Raw genomic sequence first — 19,005 nt, 5'->3', positions numbered from 1 at the left:
TAGACCAGTCAGCTTGACATTGGTAGTGGGGAAAATTCTAGAGTCCATTATCAAAGATTTTATAGCAGAGCACTTGGAGAACAGTGGTGGAATCGGGCAGAGTCAGCATGGATTTACGAAAGGGAAATCATGCAAGACAAATCGACTAGAATTTTTCGAGGATGTAACTAGTGGAGATGATGAGGGGGAGCCAGTGGATGTGGTTTATTTGGACTTTCAGAAGGCTTTTGACAAAGCCCCACATAAGAGATTAGCGTGTAAAATTAAAGCGCATGGAATTGGGGGTAGTGTATTGCGATGGATAGAAAATTGGTAGGTGGACAGGAAACAAAGAGTAGGGATAAATGGGTCTTTTTCCGAATGGCAGGCAGTGACTAGTGGGGTACCACAGGGATCGGTGCTAGGACCCCAGCTATTCACAATATATATTAATGATTTAGATGAGGGAACTAAATGTAATATCTTCAAATTTGCAGATGACACAAAACTGGGTGGGAGGGTGAGTTGTGAAGAGGATGCAGAGAGGCTTCAGGGTGATTTGGACAAGTTAAGTGAGTGGGCAAATGGATGGCAGATGCAGTATAATGTGGATAAATGTGAGGTTATCCACTTTGGTAGCAAAAACAGGAAGGCAGATTATTATCTGAATGGCTATTAACTGAGAGAGGGGAATATGCAGTGAGACCTGGGTGTTCTTGTACACCAGTCGCTGAAGGTAAGCTTGCAGGTCCAACAGGCAGTTAAGAAGGCAATTGGTATGTTGACCTTCATAGCGAGAGGATTCGAGTACAGGAGCAGGGATGTCTTGCTGTAATTATACAGGGCCTTGGTGAGGCGACACCTGGAATATTCTGTGCAATTTTGGTCTCCTTATCTGAGGAAGGATGTTCTTGCTAAAAAGGGAGTGCAGCAAAGGTTTACTAGACTGATTCCTGGGGTGGTGGGACTGACGTATGAGGAGAGATTGAGTTGGTTAGGATTATATTTGCTAGAGTTCAGAAGAGTGAGGGGGGATCTCATGGAAACCTATAAAGTTCTAACCGGACTTGACAGGGTAGATACAGGAACAATGTTCCTGATGGTGGGGGAGTCCAGAATCAGGGGTCATAGTCTAAAGATACAGGGTAAACCTTTCAGGACTGAGATGAGGAGAAATTTCTTCACCCAGAGAGTGGTGAGCCTGTGGAATTCGCTACCACGGAAAGCAGTTGAGGCCAAAACATTGTATGTTTTCAAGAAGGAGTTAGGTATAGCCCTTGGGTCTAAAGGGATCAAAGGGTATGGGGTGAAAGCGAGAACAGGTTACTGAGTTGGATGATCAGCCATGATCATAATGAATGGCGGAGCAGGCTCGAAGGGTTGAATGGCCTACTCCTGCTCCTATTTTCTATGTTTCTATGCTGCAGGTCAGGCAGCATCTGTGGAGAGAGAAGCAGATTTAACTTGTGGAAGTTCACAGACCTGAAAGTTAACTCTGTTTCTCTTTCAACAGAAGCTGCCTGAACTGCTGAGTTACCCCAGCACTTTCCACTTTGCTGCCACATACTTACCCTGCTGTGTCCCAGTGTCCTGTGAAGTTGCGATCCTCTTCTCCCACTCAGGTGTAACATTCCTTCTTGTAGGCGTGTCGTACCTGGGTGAATAATATTAAATTTCAGGACGTGAGACTTAAATAGACCATAAAAGGTATTACAGAGGTTTCCAGAGAACACACTGGCACAAATGAGAATGCAGAGGTGTCACAGCAATGTAAATACATCTTTCACTAAATGTTCCTCACCAACATGTGTGTCCTTTTCTCTGTGCGAATGATGTGTGCCAGCTTGTAGCGCCAATGTCACATCCCTTTGCACCGTTGGCCCTTCAGAAGAGCCAACGTATGCAATAACATCATTGCCATGTCACCATTACACATGAGCATCTCCACGGATGCAGTGACATGGACATTGTCTCAGTCAGCTGCTGCCTCTAATGGTTTACACAGGAATGCTGCAGATGTGGACTGGTGTACAGCAGGTGAGCAAGGGTGATGTGTGGCTTGCAGAGCTCATGTCGGTTCCTATGGAGCAGACAGCCTTTGTCTGATAAGCCACTTCTGTACGTCCCTACCTCACTGCTAGCCCTGCCTGCAGAGCCTGGGTGCCATCTGCCCTTCTTTGCATCTTTCATGTTGTAGGGCCTCAGCGTCCGAAGAGGAATCCTGTTGACGTTTCTCCTCATCATGCCAGGCCTGGCCCCTATTAGTTGTGTAGTTGTGCAGAGCAGCAAAGAAAGGAGCTGGCCTTTTCAGCCCGTAGTACAGGGCATCACCCTATCCATATAGGCATTGGAGGCGCTCTTTCAGCATCTCGATATCCTGCTGAATGGTGGCTCATGTAACTCAGTGGCTGTCATATATCTCTCCTCTGCAGCAGTGATGGAGTCTTTCACTTGTGTCAGGAGCCAGGTCTGCAAAGAATAGCCCTTATCTCCAAGAAGCCACCCCTCCATCTGAGCCAGTTCAGTGAACAGCGGTGGCAGCCGGGACTGGTGCAAGACCCAGGTGTCATGGCAGCTGCCTGAGAAGCAGTCACACATTCACTGCAAGCATCTGTGGTGTTCACATTTCAGCTTCACCTAGATTGAGAGGGCTCTTGTAATGGTGACATCTGCAGGTGGCAGCCTGGCAGTAGGCCTGATGGCCACATGAGTGCAGTCTATGAACATTACAACCTATGGTTCTCCGGCAATGGTGCCAGAACCAATGGTCCTCTGGGCCTGGCTGTGAGAGTCCATCCTGAAGCAGACTAGCCCTCCGGTGCAGGGCCAGTAATCTCAGACCCCCTCCCTTTCAGAATGCAGAGTGCGACCCCTGTGTATCCCCCTCCTCCCTCCTCCCTTTAGGAATGCAGAGTTAGACCCCTGCGTATCACCCCCTCCCTCCTCCCTTCCATAATGCAGACTGAGACCTCTGAATAACAGAACTTGCCTTCGCTGGAGACAACCTCTGCCTCTGATGACCCGCCGGCTTTTCAGATCATGAACGGGACGGCACGTGACGGCCGCCCGTTCAGCGAAAAATCCGGATGTGGAGAGACGGCAGGTTGCATTATCAGCAAAGGTAAGTACTCCTTACCATATGCTAATTGTGGTGCGGAGGGGGGCCGCACAGAGATCCCGCTGCCACCGGTAATATGTGACGGGCCCTTCTCGACATCGCAGGTCATGGCGGGCATCTCCCCGCAATATTTTACCGGACCCCACGCTGCGGCCTGCGGCGAAGGGCGGGTAAAATTCAGCCCTTTATCTTAAATCTCACTGAGTCAACCTTCTTTCCAGACTTAAGCCTCTATATGCAGTTGAAAAGGACTAATTGAGTCATGTGAGTCCTTTCCAATGTATCAATCAATTTTGCTTGGCAGGTATCTGCACTTGGGATTAATTTTCATATGTTTTCATATATAAAGGAAAATCCTAAGGCATTTTATAAGTATATTAAGAGCAAGAGGATAACCTGGGAAAGAGTGGGGCCCATTAGGGACCAAAGTGGCAATCTGTATGTGGAGCCAGAGGACATAGGTGAGGTTTTAAATGATTACTTTGCATCTGTGTTCACTATGGAGAAGGACGATGTAGGTGTAGAGATCAGGGAGGGGGATTGTGATATACTTGAACATAGTAGCATTGAAAGGAAACAAGTATTAGCTGTTTTAGCGGGCTTCAAAGTGGATAAATCACCCAGGCCCAGATGAGATGTATCCCAGGCTGTTATGTGAGGCAAGGAAGGCGAAAGCAGGGGCTCTGACACAAATTTTTAAATCCGCTCTGGCCACAGGAGAGGTACCAGAGGATTGGAGGATAGTGAATGTGGTACCATTATTCAAGAAGGATAGCAGGGATAAACCAGGTCATTACAGGCCAGTAAGTCTAACATCAGTGGTTTGGAAAATATTGGAAAAAATTCTGAGGGACAGGATGAATCTCCACTTGGAGAGGCAGGGATTAATCAGGGATAGTCAGCATGGCTTTGTTAGGGGGAGATCATGTCTAACTAACTTGATTGAATTTTTCAAGGAGGTGACTAGGTGTGTAGATGAGGGTAAAGCAGTTGATGTAGTCTACATGGACTTCAGTAAGGCTTTTGATAAGGTTTCGTATGGGAGATTGGTTAAGAAGGTAAGAGCCCATGGGATCCAGTGCAATTTGGCAAAGTGGATCCAAAATTGGCTTAGGGGCAGGAGGCTGATGGTGATGGTTGAGGGCTGTTTTTGCAAGTGGAAGCCTGTGGCCAGTGGTGTACCGGAGGGATTGGTGCTGGGACCCTTGTTGTTTGTATTGTACATTAATGATTTAGACATGAATATAGGAGGCATGATCAGTAAGTTCGCAGATGACATGAAAATTGGTGGTGTCGTAAATAGCGAGGAGGAAAGCCTTAGATTACAGGACGATATAGATGGGCTGGTAAGATGGGCAGAGCAGTGGCAAATGGAATTTAATCCTGAAAAGTGTGAGGTGATGCATTTTGGGAGGACTGACAAGACAAGGGAATATACAATGGATGGTAGGATCCTAGGGAGTACAGAAGGTCAGAGGGACCTTGGTGTACTTGTCCATAGATCACTGAAGGCAGCAGCACAGGTAGATAAGGTGGTTAGGAAGGCATATGGGATACTTGCCTTTATCAGCCAAGGCATAGAATATAAGAGCAGGGAGGTTATGATGGAGCTGTATAAAATGCTAGTAAGGCCACAGCTGGTGTACTGTGTACAGTTCTGGGCACCACATTATAGGAAGGATGTGATTGCACTGGAAAGGGTGCAAAGGAGATTCACCAGGATGTTGCCCGGGCTGGAGCATTTCAGCTATGAAGAGAGACTGGAAAGGCTAGGGTTGTTTTCCTTAGAGCAGAGAAGGCTGAGGGGGGACATGACTGAGGTATGTAAAATTATGGGGGGCATTGATAGGATAGATAGGAAGACACTTTTTTCCCTTAGCGGAGGGTCAATAACCAGGGGGCATAGATTTAAGGTAAGGGGCAAGAGCTTTAGAGGGGATTTGAGGAAAATAATTTTCACCCAGAGGGTGGTTGTAATCTGGAACGCACTGCCTGAAGAGGTGATAGAGGCAGGAACCCTCACAACATTGAAGAAATATCTAGATGAGCACTTGAAAACCATAGCATACAAGGCTACGGGCCAAGTGCTGGAAAATGGGATTAGAATAGTTAGGTGCTTGATGGCCAGCACGGACATGATGGGTTAAAGGGCCTGTTTCTGTGCTGTATCACTCTATGAATTTCAGGCCTGTTCCCAGTTTTTAACATTCCATAGCAACTAGCCATACTCGAAAACTAACATCCCAACTTTATTGTTTGGTCACAAACAAATCAGCTTCCAGCTGACCAAAGGGAAAGGTTTCTAATCTTAAACGTCTTCCTTGGCTTTGTGGGTAGCACTCTTATCTCTGATTCAGAAGTTTGTCAGTTCAATTCCCACTGCAGAGACTTGAGCTCACAATCTAGCCTAACACATCAGTGCAGCACTGAGGGAATCCTGCACTATTGGAGATGCCATCTCTCAGATGAGACACTAAACTGAGGATGTATTATTTGACAGAGACCAGGGAAGTTCACCTGGTGTAATGGCCAATATTTATCCCTCAAACAACATCACAAGAACAGATTACTTGGGCATTATTTCATTGGCATTTGTGGGACATTGTTGTGCACAAACCCTTCATTACAACAGTGACTACATTTCAAAAGCACTTCATTGGCACTTTAAAAGATGCTATCTAAATGCAGGCTCTTTCTCTTAGTCAGATATTTGATGTTTGTTCTTGTGCAAAAGTCTCTGACACTATCTCATAGACTCTAGACTTCCAATATTTATGCTTTGGGTTCCATTCTGTAGTTCATTTGGTTCCCTGTGTTACAGCCTCCACCTTACCACTCTTTAGTGTAAGTTTGGAGGAGCAGCAAAGCATCTTGGAGTGCAGATGATGGCTTTTCTCTTATTCAAGCTTTTTCTCTTGCCCTTTTCAATTCTGTTGCTGTCCGACACTATAGGCCTTGGACTTCCATCTTGGTTTTATGGTAAATAAAAAGCTTTGTTCTGATAGTTTATGATACTCCCTAAACCATTTGAAATGACTCCTAGCTCTCCACTAATTCTTGCATGTTAAGTCTTCTCTTTCAGATAGACAAACACTCGTTTTGATGGTTAGTTGACCCCAGACTTTAAAGCAGTAGATAAAGCTACAGGTTTATGCCATATATGAATTTCAGTTAAGTACCACAGATCACCCATTGAATAATTGTATTTTCTGTCTCAGCAAACACAATGTTGAAAAAAGTTAAAACAATAATCTAGAAATTCCATAACACTGTGTACATGGTATGTTTAGGTGGAAGGGGGATTATGGAGACCAAATACAAAAGTTTTTTCCAGCCAACTATGTGGAAGAAATAGCTGCTGAAATCCAGGAAGACTTTAGCAGCCAGGTATGTTTTATTTGTCTAGAAATTGTGTTTATACATTTATGGTACTTAATGTTTGATTAATTTAGCCCCAATAAACTATTTAAGCATTTTAGTGCTATCCTGGGAATGATCTTTCTATTTGCTATATCTCCATTAATATTATTTTCACCGTCTTGCTAGTACAACTTGAGTCAACTTAACTAATATAGGTTTTAATAGGTTTGGAGATCTGTCCCTTGAGCTTTTTAAAAAATTTTATTGTTCAGATAACAGAAGATAACCCCCTAGGAGTAATATGCAGAGGAATTGTGGAACTTGCCAAGTGTTCTGTTGGTACGTATGAGCTGTGCCATGAGATACAATGATGAAAGTATGTGATTATTTAATAGTCTTTATTTTACTTGTTCTTGTGTTTCTGCATGCAAGGCTCCTGTAAAAGCTAAAATAATGCTTGCTTTGAAAACAGTTAAACAGGCAAATGGGATGCATGGGATGGCATTCATGTTTACTATTCAACCTAATGTACCCACGGACGCGCCGCCCCTTGATGTTGCTACTGACTCGTTGGAAGCTATGTTTTCCTGGTACCATGAAGTGGTACAGTGTTCTCAGAAAATATTTGTACAGGTATGTCTCAGGCAAAATATTTCTCTTAAAATAGAATCAAATCAAACTGTACATAGACCATCCGCAGTATTTTGCTTTTATTTATGTACATAGACCATTCCTGATCACTGACAATGAGCTCTGAATTTAGTCCGATACATTGATAATGTTGGTTCATTTGTTGCATCTGTCCATTTGTGTTCAAATATTGCAGAGCAATAAAAACAGGAATTTCCATATACGGTGGAGGTAAAAATTCCTCTGGTTGCTATGTGTGAGTATGTTGGTGAATATTTTCTTCTGTTCCTTTTGTAATAAAACATTTACATTTCAGACTACCAATCAAAAGAAACCTTTACAATTGTGCTTACAATGCTGTGAGCAAATGCATTTTGACTACAGCATTGGTTATCAGACAACTTCAGGCAGTGGGATGTTTTAGATCTTCTTACCATGGTTTGGCAGGGGCAAACTGTCCTCCAGTCCCTCACCCAATGATCATTCTTAATGTGTGACTCTAAATAGTGATTGTTGGCAGGTAGTTCAACAATCTGGAGCATCACAGTCAACCTTACCTGATAGCCACACACATACTCTCTAACATTTACCAATGGATAGCTATTGGGAATGGGAATCCAGACTGACTTACCCATTTTCTTATCCTAAGAGTGCTGAAGCCAATTGGCCAATAAGTTACAGATGAGGAAGACATTTTGGCTCAACCAAGTTCCTGCCATCCAAGAAGATTCTGAAGTCCACCCCTTGCTACATCCAATTGCTTCTTAAATAGTTCCAGAGTTTTCACTTCCGTTATTTTGTCTGGAAATCTATTCCATACGTTGATCACTCTGTATCACATAGAACTCCCTGTAACACCGCACCAAACAGCACAACAAAAGAAGGAAAGAAGGTACCAGCCCTTCGTTTTGCAAGCTGGAACGTCAGAACTATGTGTCCAGGCCTGTCAGAAGACCTTACACAAATCAACGACTCTCGGAAGACCGCCATCATTAACTAATACCGAACATTTGTTCCTGCTGGGGGACTTTAACGCCGGTGTTGGGGCCGACCATGACTCATGGCCCTCCTGCCTTGGGCGCTATTGCATTGGAAGGATGAATGAGAATGGACAGAGACTGCTGGAGTTGTGTACCTATCACAACCTCTGCATCACCAACTCTTTCTTTCATACGAAACCCTGTCACCAGGTTTCATGGAGACACCCAAGATCACATCGTTGGCACGAGCTGGACCTCATTGTCACAAGGCGAGCCTCTATAAACAGTGTGCAAATCACACGCAGCTTCCATAGTGTGGACTGCGACATCGACCACTCCCTGGTGTGCAGCAAAGTTAGACTCAAATCAAAGAAGCTACATCACTCCAAGCAGAAGGACCGCACGCGCATCAACACTAACAGAATTTCTTATCCACAGCTGTTACATAAGTTTCTAAATTCACTTGAAAAAGTCCTTCAAAACACTTCTGCAGGGGCTGCAGAGACCAAGTGGGCCCACATCAGAGACACCATCTATGACTCAGCAATGACCACCTATGGCAAACGTGAGAAGCAGAATGCAGACTGGTTTCAATCTCACTTTGAAGAGCTGGAACCTGTCATAACCGCTGAGCACATTGCACTGTTGAACTACAAGAAAGCCCCCAGCGAGTTAACATCTGTAGCACTTAAAGTAGCCAGAAGCACTGCACAAAGAACAGCCAGGTGCTGTGCAAATAACTACTGGCAACACATTTGCAGTCATATTCAGCTGGCCTGCGACACTGGAAACATCAGAGGAATGTAAGATGGCGCTAAGAGAGCTTTTGAGATAACCATCAAAAACATCGGTCCCCTCAAGTCTAAATCAGGGGAAACGATCACTGACCAACGCAAGCAAATGGACCACTGGGTGGAGCACTACATAGAACTGTACTCCAGGGAAAATGTTGTCACTGATACTGCCCTCAATGCAGCACAGTCTCTGCCAGTCATGGATGAGCTGGATGAACAGCCAACAAAATCGGAACTCACTGATGCTATTGATTCTCTAGCCAGTGGAAAAGCCCCTGGAAAGGACGGCATTACCCCTGAAATAATCAAGAGTGCCAAGCCTGCTATACTGTCAGCACTACATGAACTACTATACCTGTGCTGGGATGAGGGAGCAGTACCACAGGACATGCGTTTTGCCAATATCATCACCCTCTATAAGAGCAAGGGTGACTGCGGTGACTGCAACAACTACCGTGGAATCTCCCTGCTCAGCATAGTGGGGAAAGTCTTCGCTCGAGTCATTTTAAACAAACTCCAGAAGCTGGCTGAGCATGTCTACCCTGAGGCACAGTGCGGCTTTCGAGCAAAGAGATCCACCATTGACATGCTGTTCTCCCTTCGCCAGCTACAGGAGAAATGCCGCGAACAACAGATGCCCCTCTACATTGCTTTCATAGATCTCACCAAAGCCTTTGACCTCGTCAGCAGACGTGGTCTCTTCAGCCTACTAGAAAAGATCGGATGTCCACCAAAGCTACTAAGTATCATCACCTCATTCCATGACGATATAAAAGGCACAATTCAGCATAGCAGTGCCTCATCAGACCCCTTTCCTATCCTGAGTGTCGTGAAACAGGGCTGTGTTCTCGCACCTACACTGTTTGGGATCTTCTTCTCACTGCTGCTCTCACATGCGTTCAAGTCTTCAGAAGAAGGAATTTTCCTCCACACAAGGTCAGATGGCAGGTTGTTCAACCTTGCCCTCTTAGAGCGAAGACCAAAGTACGGAAGGTCCTCATCAGGGAACTCCTCTTTGCTGACGATGCTGCATTAACATCCCACACAGAAGAGTGTCTGCAGAGACTCATCGACAGGATTGCGGCTGCCTGCAACAAATTTGGCCTAACCATCAGCCTCAAGAAATCGAACATCATGGGACCCAGGACGTCAGAAATTCTCCATCCATCAATATCGGTGACCACGCTCTGGAAGTGGTTCAAGCATTCACCTACCTAGGCTCAACTATCACTAGTAACCTGTCTCTCGATGCAGAAATCAACAAGCGCATGGGAAAGGCGTCCGCTGCTATGTCCAGACTGGCAAGAGAGTGTGGGAAAATGGCACACTGACACGGAACACAAAATTCTGAGTGTTTCAAGCCTGTGTCCTCAGTACCTTGCTCTACGGCAGCGAGGCCTGGACAACGTATGTCAGCCAAGAGCGACGTCTCAACTCATTCTATCTTCGCTGCCTCCGGAGAATCCTTGGCATCAGGTGGCAGGACCGTATCTCCAACGCAGAAGTCCTGGAGGCGGCCAACATCCCCAGCATATACACCCTACTGAGCCAGCGGCGCTTGAGATGGAAGATGACAGGATCCCCAAGGACGCATTGTATAGGGGGCTCGTCACTGGTATCAGACCCACCAGCCGTCCATGTCTCCGCTTCAAAGACGTCTACAAACGCGACATGAAGTCCTGTGACATTGACCAGTGATTGCCAGAGCTGGTGGACAGCCAGAAAGGCGGGGCTAAAGATTGGCGAGTTGAAGAGACTTAGCATTTGGCAGGAAAAAAGACAGAAGCGCAAGAAGAGAACCAACTGTGTAAAAACCCCAGCAACCAATTTTATCTGCAGCGCCTGTGGAAGAGTCTGTCACTCTAGAATTGGCCTTTATAGCCACTCCAGGCACTGCTTCACAAACCACTGACCACCTCCAGGTGCTTACCCATAGTCTCTTGAGACAAGGAGGCCAAGGAAGAAGAAGAAGATATCAGTGCTAAATTTACCTTTTACTAGTTTGAATCTTTGCTTAAGTCCTACTCTTACAATTTAATTTAAAATAATATTCAGGATTTACTTTTTCCATTCTGCTGACCATCCTGTGCCCCTTGAAATCAACACCTCTCATGCCTACTTATTACACTGGAAAGCCCAGTCAATACTTATAATGCAAGTCCCTAACATTATGGATTAGACTCATGGCACCTCTCTGCACTGTCTCCAGTGCTCTCTTCTTTCTCAGTGACAGCTGAACACTATACCTGAGGTGCAGTCTGACCAGAGCACTGTACAGTTTCAGCATGGCTTCATCTGACCTGAACCATATATCCCTACTGTCTCTGCAGATCAAATTAATAAATTCAACACAGATCTGAGATCAGTCCAAGGACTTACCCGATCTGAATGTGCTCAATACCAGATCACGGAGCCCATCTTCGGACTATGCACTTCCAATATATCCATAAGTTGTGAACACACTCCCCATGGGTAGTGCACCTGCAATTTCCCAATATGCGTTTCCAGTGGGTGAGGGTCTGCACCAGGAGCAAGCATTTGGAAAATTGACCCTTACCTGTTCATTTGTCTTTTGAGCCATTAATGAGTATGCCTTTTTCATTTCCATGTCAGCTTGACTCCAACTCTTCACTGCATAAACTAAACTGAGATTCCAGCGTAGTAGTGAAGGAAATCTGTATTGATGCAAGTGTAATCTTTTGGATACTATGCTAAACCAAGGTCTTGTATGATTGTCCAGGTGGATGATAAAGATTGAAGAAGATCCAGGAGCTTTTGTTGTCTTGGCCATTGCTCTTCATTCACCATCACCACCATTAAACAATTAACTTGTTACTACTTGTGGGACCTTGGGCTATGTGCAAAATGACAGTTGTCTTTGCACGCAAACCAACAGTCACTGCACCCTAGATGAATCACAGAGACAAATGCTATTACTGTGGACTCCTTTTTAAGTGGCTGTTGAAGTTACAGAAATCCTGACTCAAGCAAAATCCCAAAGCAAAGATTAAATTTCTTAATAAACTAATGCTGTGAACATCAGTATCACTGAACCAGAGGGGAAAAAAAAATATGGAAAAATAAAAGAAATATTCAGTAACTAACCAGGGTATAAATCCTCATTCTATCAACTTTCCATTGCAAGTGATACTTGTTAAAACATTAGAGCTTTATCTACGCAGAAAAAAATAGGTTTAATATTTGTTACATACAAAGTTGTTACAATCTGGAAAAGATTGGATGTCCACCAAAGCTACTAAGTATCATTACCTCATTCCATGACAATATGAAAGGCACAATTCAACATGCTGGCTCCTCATCAGAGCCCTTTCCTATCCTGAGTGGTGTGAAACAGGGCTGTGTTCTCGCACCCACACTTTTTGGGATTTTCTTCTCCCTGCTGCTTTCACATGCGTTCAAGTCCTCTGAAGAAGGAATTTTCCTCCACACAAGATCAGGGGGCAGGTTGTTCAACCTTGCCCGTCTAAGAGCGAAGTCCAAAGTACGGAAAGTCCTCATCAGGGAACTCCTCTTTGCTGACGATGCTGCTTTAACATCTCACACTGAAGAGTGCCTGCAGAGTCTCATCGACAGGTTTGCGGCTGCCTGCAATGAATTTGGCCTAACCATCAGCCTCAAGAAAACGAACATCATGGGGCAGGACGTCAGAAATTCTCCATCCATCAATATTGGCGACCACACTCTGGAAGTGGTTCAAGAGTTCACCTACCTAGGCTCAACTATCACCAGTAACCTGTCTCTAGATGCAGAAATCAACAAGCGCATGGGTAAGGCTTCCACTGCTATGTCCAGACTGGCCAAGAGAGTGTGAGAAAATGGCACACTGACACGGAACACAAAAGTATGAGTGTATCAAGCCTGTGTCCTCAGTACCTTGCTCTCTGGCAGCGAGGCCTGGACAACGTATGTCAGCCAAGAGCGACGTCTCAATTCATTCCATCTTCACTCCCTCCGGAGAATACTTGGCATCAGGTGGCAGGACCGTATCTCCAACACAGAAGTCCTGGAGGCGGCCAACATCCCCAGCTTATACACACTACTGAGTCAGCGGCGCTTGAGATGGCTTGGCCATGTGAGCCACATGGAAGATGGCAGGATCCCCAAAGACACATTGTACAGCGAGCTCGACACTGGTATCAGACCCACCGGCCGTCCATGTCTCCACTTTAAAGACGTCTGCAAACGCGACATGAAGTCCTGTGACATTGATCACAAGTCGTGGGAGTCAGTTGCCAGCGTTCGCCAGACCTGGTGGGCAGCCATAAAGGCGGGGCTAAAGTGTGGCGAGTTGAAGAGACTTAGCAGTTGGCAGGAAAAAAGACAGAGGCGCAAGGGGAGAGCCAACTGTGAAACAGCCCCGACAAACAAATTTTTCTGCAGCACCTGTGGAAGAGCCTGTCACTCTAGAATTGGCCTTTATAGCCACTCCAGGCGCTGCTCCACAAACCACTGACCACCTCCAGGCGCTTACCCATTGTCTCTCGAGACAAGGAGGCCAAAGAAAAGACATTTTGTAGAACAAGTTTCTGTGCTGTATAACTCTATGACTCTAAGATGGTCAAAACAGAAGTAAAATAAAGAACAGATTTGTGGCTGAAAAGATTGATTAATGTGTAAAATGTGTTACATATATGATCATGTGATGTTAATTTTCTCTGAATGGAACAAAAACTGATTTGAGCTCCATTTTAACAGGAGGAGAATCGAAATGAAATGGAGAGGAAACAGCAGATTGCCAAAGAGTTATCTGATTTAGTTGTGTACTGCCGACCAGCAAAGTCTCGAGAATTTTTTCCAAATGGTAATTGGTTTCTCCATGCAGAAAAGTAGTGCTTGGTCAGCTCTATTTGATATATTTCTAAGACTCATGACTCATTTTCCCATGTTTGCAGAAACAAAACTGTCAATCTCATCACAATCATTTACCTGATATTTCCCACTGTCCTAGTACCAATCCAGCAATAATAAAATTGGTTAATTTGTTCAGTGTTGCTGTGCACTGATTGGGCATGTTTAGCATCAACTCCCTGAGGCTCATTCAGCTTCATTCTTTGCTGTTTCAACACCATCAATCAGAGTTTGCTTGTTGTTTATTTTTCTTTCTGTGTAGCACTTTACACTTTTCTACATTAAATTTCATATGTCATTGTTCTGCCCTCTTACAAATTTGGTCCAACTCATTCCATTGAACTTCCAGCTTCAACACGGAAGTGAAACAGGCACTATCAGATGATCACCCGTTACACACCCGCTCGATATTGGATCATTATCTGTTACACACCCGCTCGATATCGGATCATTATCTGTTACACACCCGCTCGATATCAGATCATTATCCGTTACACACGCGCACAATATTGGATCATCATCCATTACACACCCACTCAATATTGGATCATCGCCCGTTACACACCCACTCGATATCGGATCATCGCCCGTTACACACCCACTCAATATTGGATCATCGCCCGTTACACACCCACTCGATATCGGATCATCGCCCGTTACACACCCGCTCGATATCGGATCATCACCCTTTACACACCTGCTTGATATCGGATCATCGAACATTGCAGACCCACTTGATATTGGTTCTGCCGTTACACACCCAGTCAATATCGGTTCATCTGCCCATTATGCACCCGCTCGTTTTCCTTTCCATTGATATCCTCTGTTTTACGTCTCTGCCAAAGTGGAAAGCTCTGTCTCGCCTGTAACTTATGCACTTGCCCGCTTAACTGTAGAGATGTTGAGGAATTACAAGGGGAAAGAGGCATATTTAGCAATTACTCAACAAATACAATCTGTTCTTTTCAGTTAAAGACAATATTGATTACAAAGAAATCAGATCATTTGCAGAGAACAAGGCAGAGACCATCCTCAAACAAAAGTCAAAAGAGTTTCGAGAATACAACCGCAAGCAACTCTCCAGAATCTACCCCAAAGGCCAACGCATCGATTCTTCCAACTATGACCCAATTGTGCTCTGGCAACACGGATCCCAAATGGCAGCTCTAAATTTTCAAACCCCAGGTGCATGATTTTTTTGTAATGAATCATTTGAACTCTTGAGTCATTTTGATCCAGAGTGTTGTGACATTAAAACAATATATCTGTTAGCAAAAAGAATCATGGGGCAAGATTTCTGCTGTTTACCCTTTCTAGAGAAATATGTTTAAGGAATGGGCTACAGTTTCCTCGATTTGACTTATGCCGAAATTTACACTGATTTCTATGCCAATTTGGCCAAGAGCAAAGCACACTAAAATTTCCTGAGGATCTCATTAGCATAACTCAGATTGGAAAAACCTGCCATTAAAATAGCAGACATCAGTGTAACCGGTCTGGATCCAAGGAAAGTTCTAAAGATCCTTCTTTAGAACCCTCTTTATAGGAGAACCAACTTGTATTTACATAGTGCTGTTCATGACCTGAGGGATTAGTATAGATAGGCATTATGGTTGGCATGGACGCGGTGGGCCGAAGGTCCTTTTTCTATTAAAAAAAAGGGCGGCACAGTGGCGCAGTGGTTAGCACCGCAGCCTCACAGCTCCAGGGACCCGGGTTCGATTCTGGGTACTGCCTGTGCGGAGTTTGCAAGATCTCCCTGTGACCGCGTGGGTTTTCGCCGGGTGCTCCGGTTTCCTCCCACCACCAAAGACTTGCAGGTGATAGGTAAATTGGCTGTTGTAAATTGCCCCTAGTGTAGGTAGGTGGTAGGGAATATGGGATTACTGTCGGGTTAGTGTAAAAATGGGTGGTTGTTGGTCGGCACAGACTCGGTGGGCCGAAGGGCCTGTTTCAGTGCTGTATCTCTAAATAAATAAAAAATAAATAAATATCCCAGAGCATTTTACAACCAATTAAGTACATTTTTGAAGCGTAGTCACTCTCGTAATAATTATTATTGCTACGATGAAAATGAAAGTGTGAAATCACCAAACAATCTTTTATGCACATTAAGCACCACATGTTTAAGAAAATCCAATCCTAGAAGTTTTTCTCTTGTTCATATAATATCATCTGTTAGCATAAATAAACATTCAAAAATATAGAAAATACAGAGCAAATCTAAAAAAACAAATCAGTATAAAACACCAGGAATAGTGACTTCAGGTTCCGCTGTGCCTAAAATTTTGGATGTAAGTTTACGCTTATTCAGAACAGGCATAAATGCAGGAAATTCACATTCTTTGGTCTTTTGAATGACGTTATGACTATCTTAGTAAGGTAAGTAGGGTTTCACAGATATAACTAGGCAGCAGAATAAATGATGCAGGAAATTCAGGCCAAGTGATAATTTGGCATAAAACTAGAGTAAATTGCTTAGGAATTTCCTCAGAATAAAAAAATGACGCTGTTCATTAATTAATCCATTGTTGCACTGAAAATGATGAGAAAATGTGTTTCGAATTTTGCTATGAAGAGTGAAAATTCCCCTGCCGTAATTACTTTTATTTTGAATGAGATTAAGAATGTAAGAATTTGGAGCAGGAGAAGGTAATATGAGCTTGTTCCACCGTTCAATAAGATCTTGGCTGATATTCTACCTCAATTCCACTTTCCCACCCTATCCCCATCAAGAACAAGAAATAGCTCATAATTCACAGGTCAGATAAGCTGTGTATCTTGCCATTGTACATAATATTTTATAAATATTTTGAAAATTAATTGTTCTCCAGTGGTATATCACTTACAGTGAAGCTTTTTAAATTATTTCATTAATTTTGGTTAAATATCAGAAAGTGACATGTCTTTGCACACAACATTCTCTAGGTGGAGCTTCTGCTCTTACTTAAACATATCTAAACCCCTGCATTTGTTACGTAGTAATTGATGGCAAGGTAGTTTTGACTGTATGGTTGTACATCATTTTATAGAGAATAAGGGAGCACCTTAGAATTGTGTTACTAGACCCAGGATCCACACACAACTCATCGTAATTTGAAGTTGTTTAATGTGAATTATATGTTACTTAAAATGGAAACCATGCAAATAAAGGCTCCCACGCTGTTTTGTTAAAATTGCTTTATTTGTACTGCTATTATAAAATTATACAGCCGTGAAAGAGGCCATTCAGCTCATTATGCCTGTACCGACGCTTTGAAAGAGCTATCCAATTAGTCCTGCTCCTTTGTTCTTTCCCCATAGTCCTGCAAATATTTCCTTGGAAGTAAAATACTCTGAATTACAGGAGTAGACTGTATTAGCGTGAGTGAGAATAAGACAAAGTTCTACTATGAAATAGTACAGATAGCATAATAAATAAGTGACAGCGGAAGCAAGGCAGAAAATCAAACTGAGGGTTCTGAGACGATGTGAACACTGGATGCAAGCAATTTATTCGGCGTCTTTGGAATCCCAGGATTACAGGTTACAAGTATTCTATCACAGAAGTCCTGTTGAGCTTGAGAAACGTCTTAGTTTTCTTTTTATTCTTTCATGGGATTTGGGTGTCACTAGCAAGGCCAGCATTTGTTGCCCGTCCCTAATTGCCCTTGACAACTGGGCTATTTCAGAGGGCAGTTAAGAGTCAACCACATTGCTGTGAGTCTGGGGTCACGTGTAGGCCAGACAAGATAAGGACAGCAGACTTCCTTCCCTAAAGGGCATTAGTGACCCAGATGGGTTTTTACACAATCAATGATAGTTTCATGGCACCATGAGACTAGCGTTTAATTCCAGATTTTTTATTCATTGATTGAATTTAAATTCCTCCAGTTGCTGTGGTGGGATTTGAACCCATGTCCCCAGGGCATTAGCCTGGGCCTCTGGATTACTAGTTCAGTGACATTACCACTGCGCCACCTTCTCCCCATCAACATCACTTCTGTTTGGAAATGTCAGTTATGCAGTGCACCTAATCATTGTTGTTTAGCTTCAAAGCCTGTATTTTTCTTTTAGTTATCTTGGGAGGAGGGAGAAATTTTAATCTTCTGTTTTAAGATGTTTTACTTGATTAATCAGCTTCATCATGATATTAAATGAGAGTGTAAATTAGACACGACGTGTGAGATTGATGGATTAAATTGACTTTTCTCATTCTGTATTTTGTTATGTGCTTTTCACCAATTTTAGATACCTGCAGCTAGGGCATGAGTGCTTGGGATGTTGAAACTCTCCAAGCTTCACACGTAATATCTGAGAGAGAACTATTTCAGGGGTTTGGAGTCTTCATTGTACTTAATACTGCGCTTCAATTCTTCTGTTACAGATAAACCAGTGCAGTTGAATCAATCTTTATTTTCTATGAACGGAAGAACCGGTTATGTGCTGCAGCCTGAATCTCTGAGGAGTGACAGTTCAATTCAGCACCGACCGTATTCTGTCAAAATAAAAGTAAGGAAATTGATTCCACATTTGGAAGTATTGTGCCATTTGCTTTTCAATAATTATATACAAACAAATAGAATAAAAGCTAGGGTGGCCAACCATCCAGTTCCAGGAGTGAATGCCTAGTCATTTTGATCATTGAAAACGGGACAACAAAATTACATTTCGTACAGAATTTTAGTCACTGAGGTAGATTTTAATTTTTGGGTGTGAAATTATTCTGTAAACTGAATTCTGTTTTTTTTAATCACATTTATATGAATACTGCAGACATCAGATCTCATTTTGCTGTAAATGCTAAACAATCTTAAAATGATCAGTGTTTCTGAACTACAGCTTTAAGCTGCTGAGTATGTTTCAATCTGCACAATTCCCTGACAAAACAATTATTAAATTTTGATTGTCCAGCGATTTAAGAGACTCTAAGATTACATAACCTAAGGTTATACTTCCTGGAATTTAGAAGGTTAAGGGGTGATTTGGTTGAAGTTTTCAGGATATTAAGGGGATCAGATAGGGTAGATGGGGAGAAACTATTTCTGCTGGTTCGGGAGTTAGGAAACAATTCTACATACAAAGAGTGATAGAAGTTTGGAATTCTCTTCCACAAACAACAATTGATGCTAAATCAATAGTTAATTTTAAATCTGAGAATGATTGATAGATTTTTGTTAACCAAAGGTATTAAGGGATATGGAGCAAAAGTGGGTGCATGGAGTTAGGTCGCAGATCAGCCATGATCTCTTTGAATGGCAGAACAGGCTTGAGGGGCTAAATGGGCTACTCCTGT

General features: G+C 43.4%; 1 protein-coding gene across 2 annotated transcripts in view; it reads left to right on the top strand.

Annotated features, from left to right (window-relative positions):
• plcg2 (phospholipase C, gamma 2) overlaps positions 1–19,005 on the top strand; it is a 224,792-nt gene that overhangs the window by 183,900 nt on the left and 21,887 nt on the right. For both annotated transcript variants that reach the window (XM_068049178.1, XM_068049179.1), the window contains 6 exons: positions 6,388–6,484; positions 6,730–6,796; positions 6,930–7,090; positions 13,578–13,683; positions 14,700–14,915; positions 18,097–18,221. In XM_068049178.1, coding sequence (XP_067905279.1) covers positions 6,388–6,484; positions 6,730–6,796; positions 6,930–7,090; positions 13,578–13,683; positions 14,700–14,915; positions 18,097–18,221 — 772 coding nt within the window. The remainder of the gene's footprint in view (positions 1–6,387; positions 6,485–6,729; positions 6,797–6,929; positions 7,091–13,577; positions 13,684–14,699; positions 14,916–18,096; positions 18,222–19,005) is intronic.

Source organism: Heterodontus francisci, chromosome 17 (genome assembly GCF_036365525.1).
Source record: "Heterodontus francisci isolate sHetFra1 chromosome 17, sHetFra1.hap1, whole genome shotgun sequence".
Lineage (NCBI taxonomy): Eukaryota > Metazoa > Chordata > Chondrichthyes > Heterodontiformes > Heterodontidae > Heterodontus > Heterodontus francisci.
Note: the sequence above shows the minus strand (reverse complement) of the source record. Positions and strands in the feature narration are given on the sequence as shown.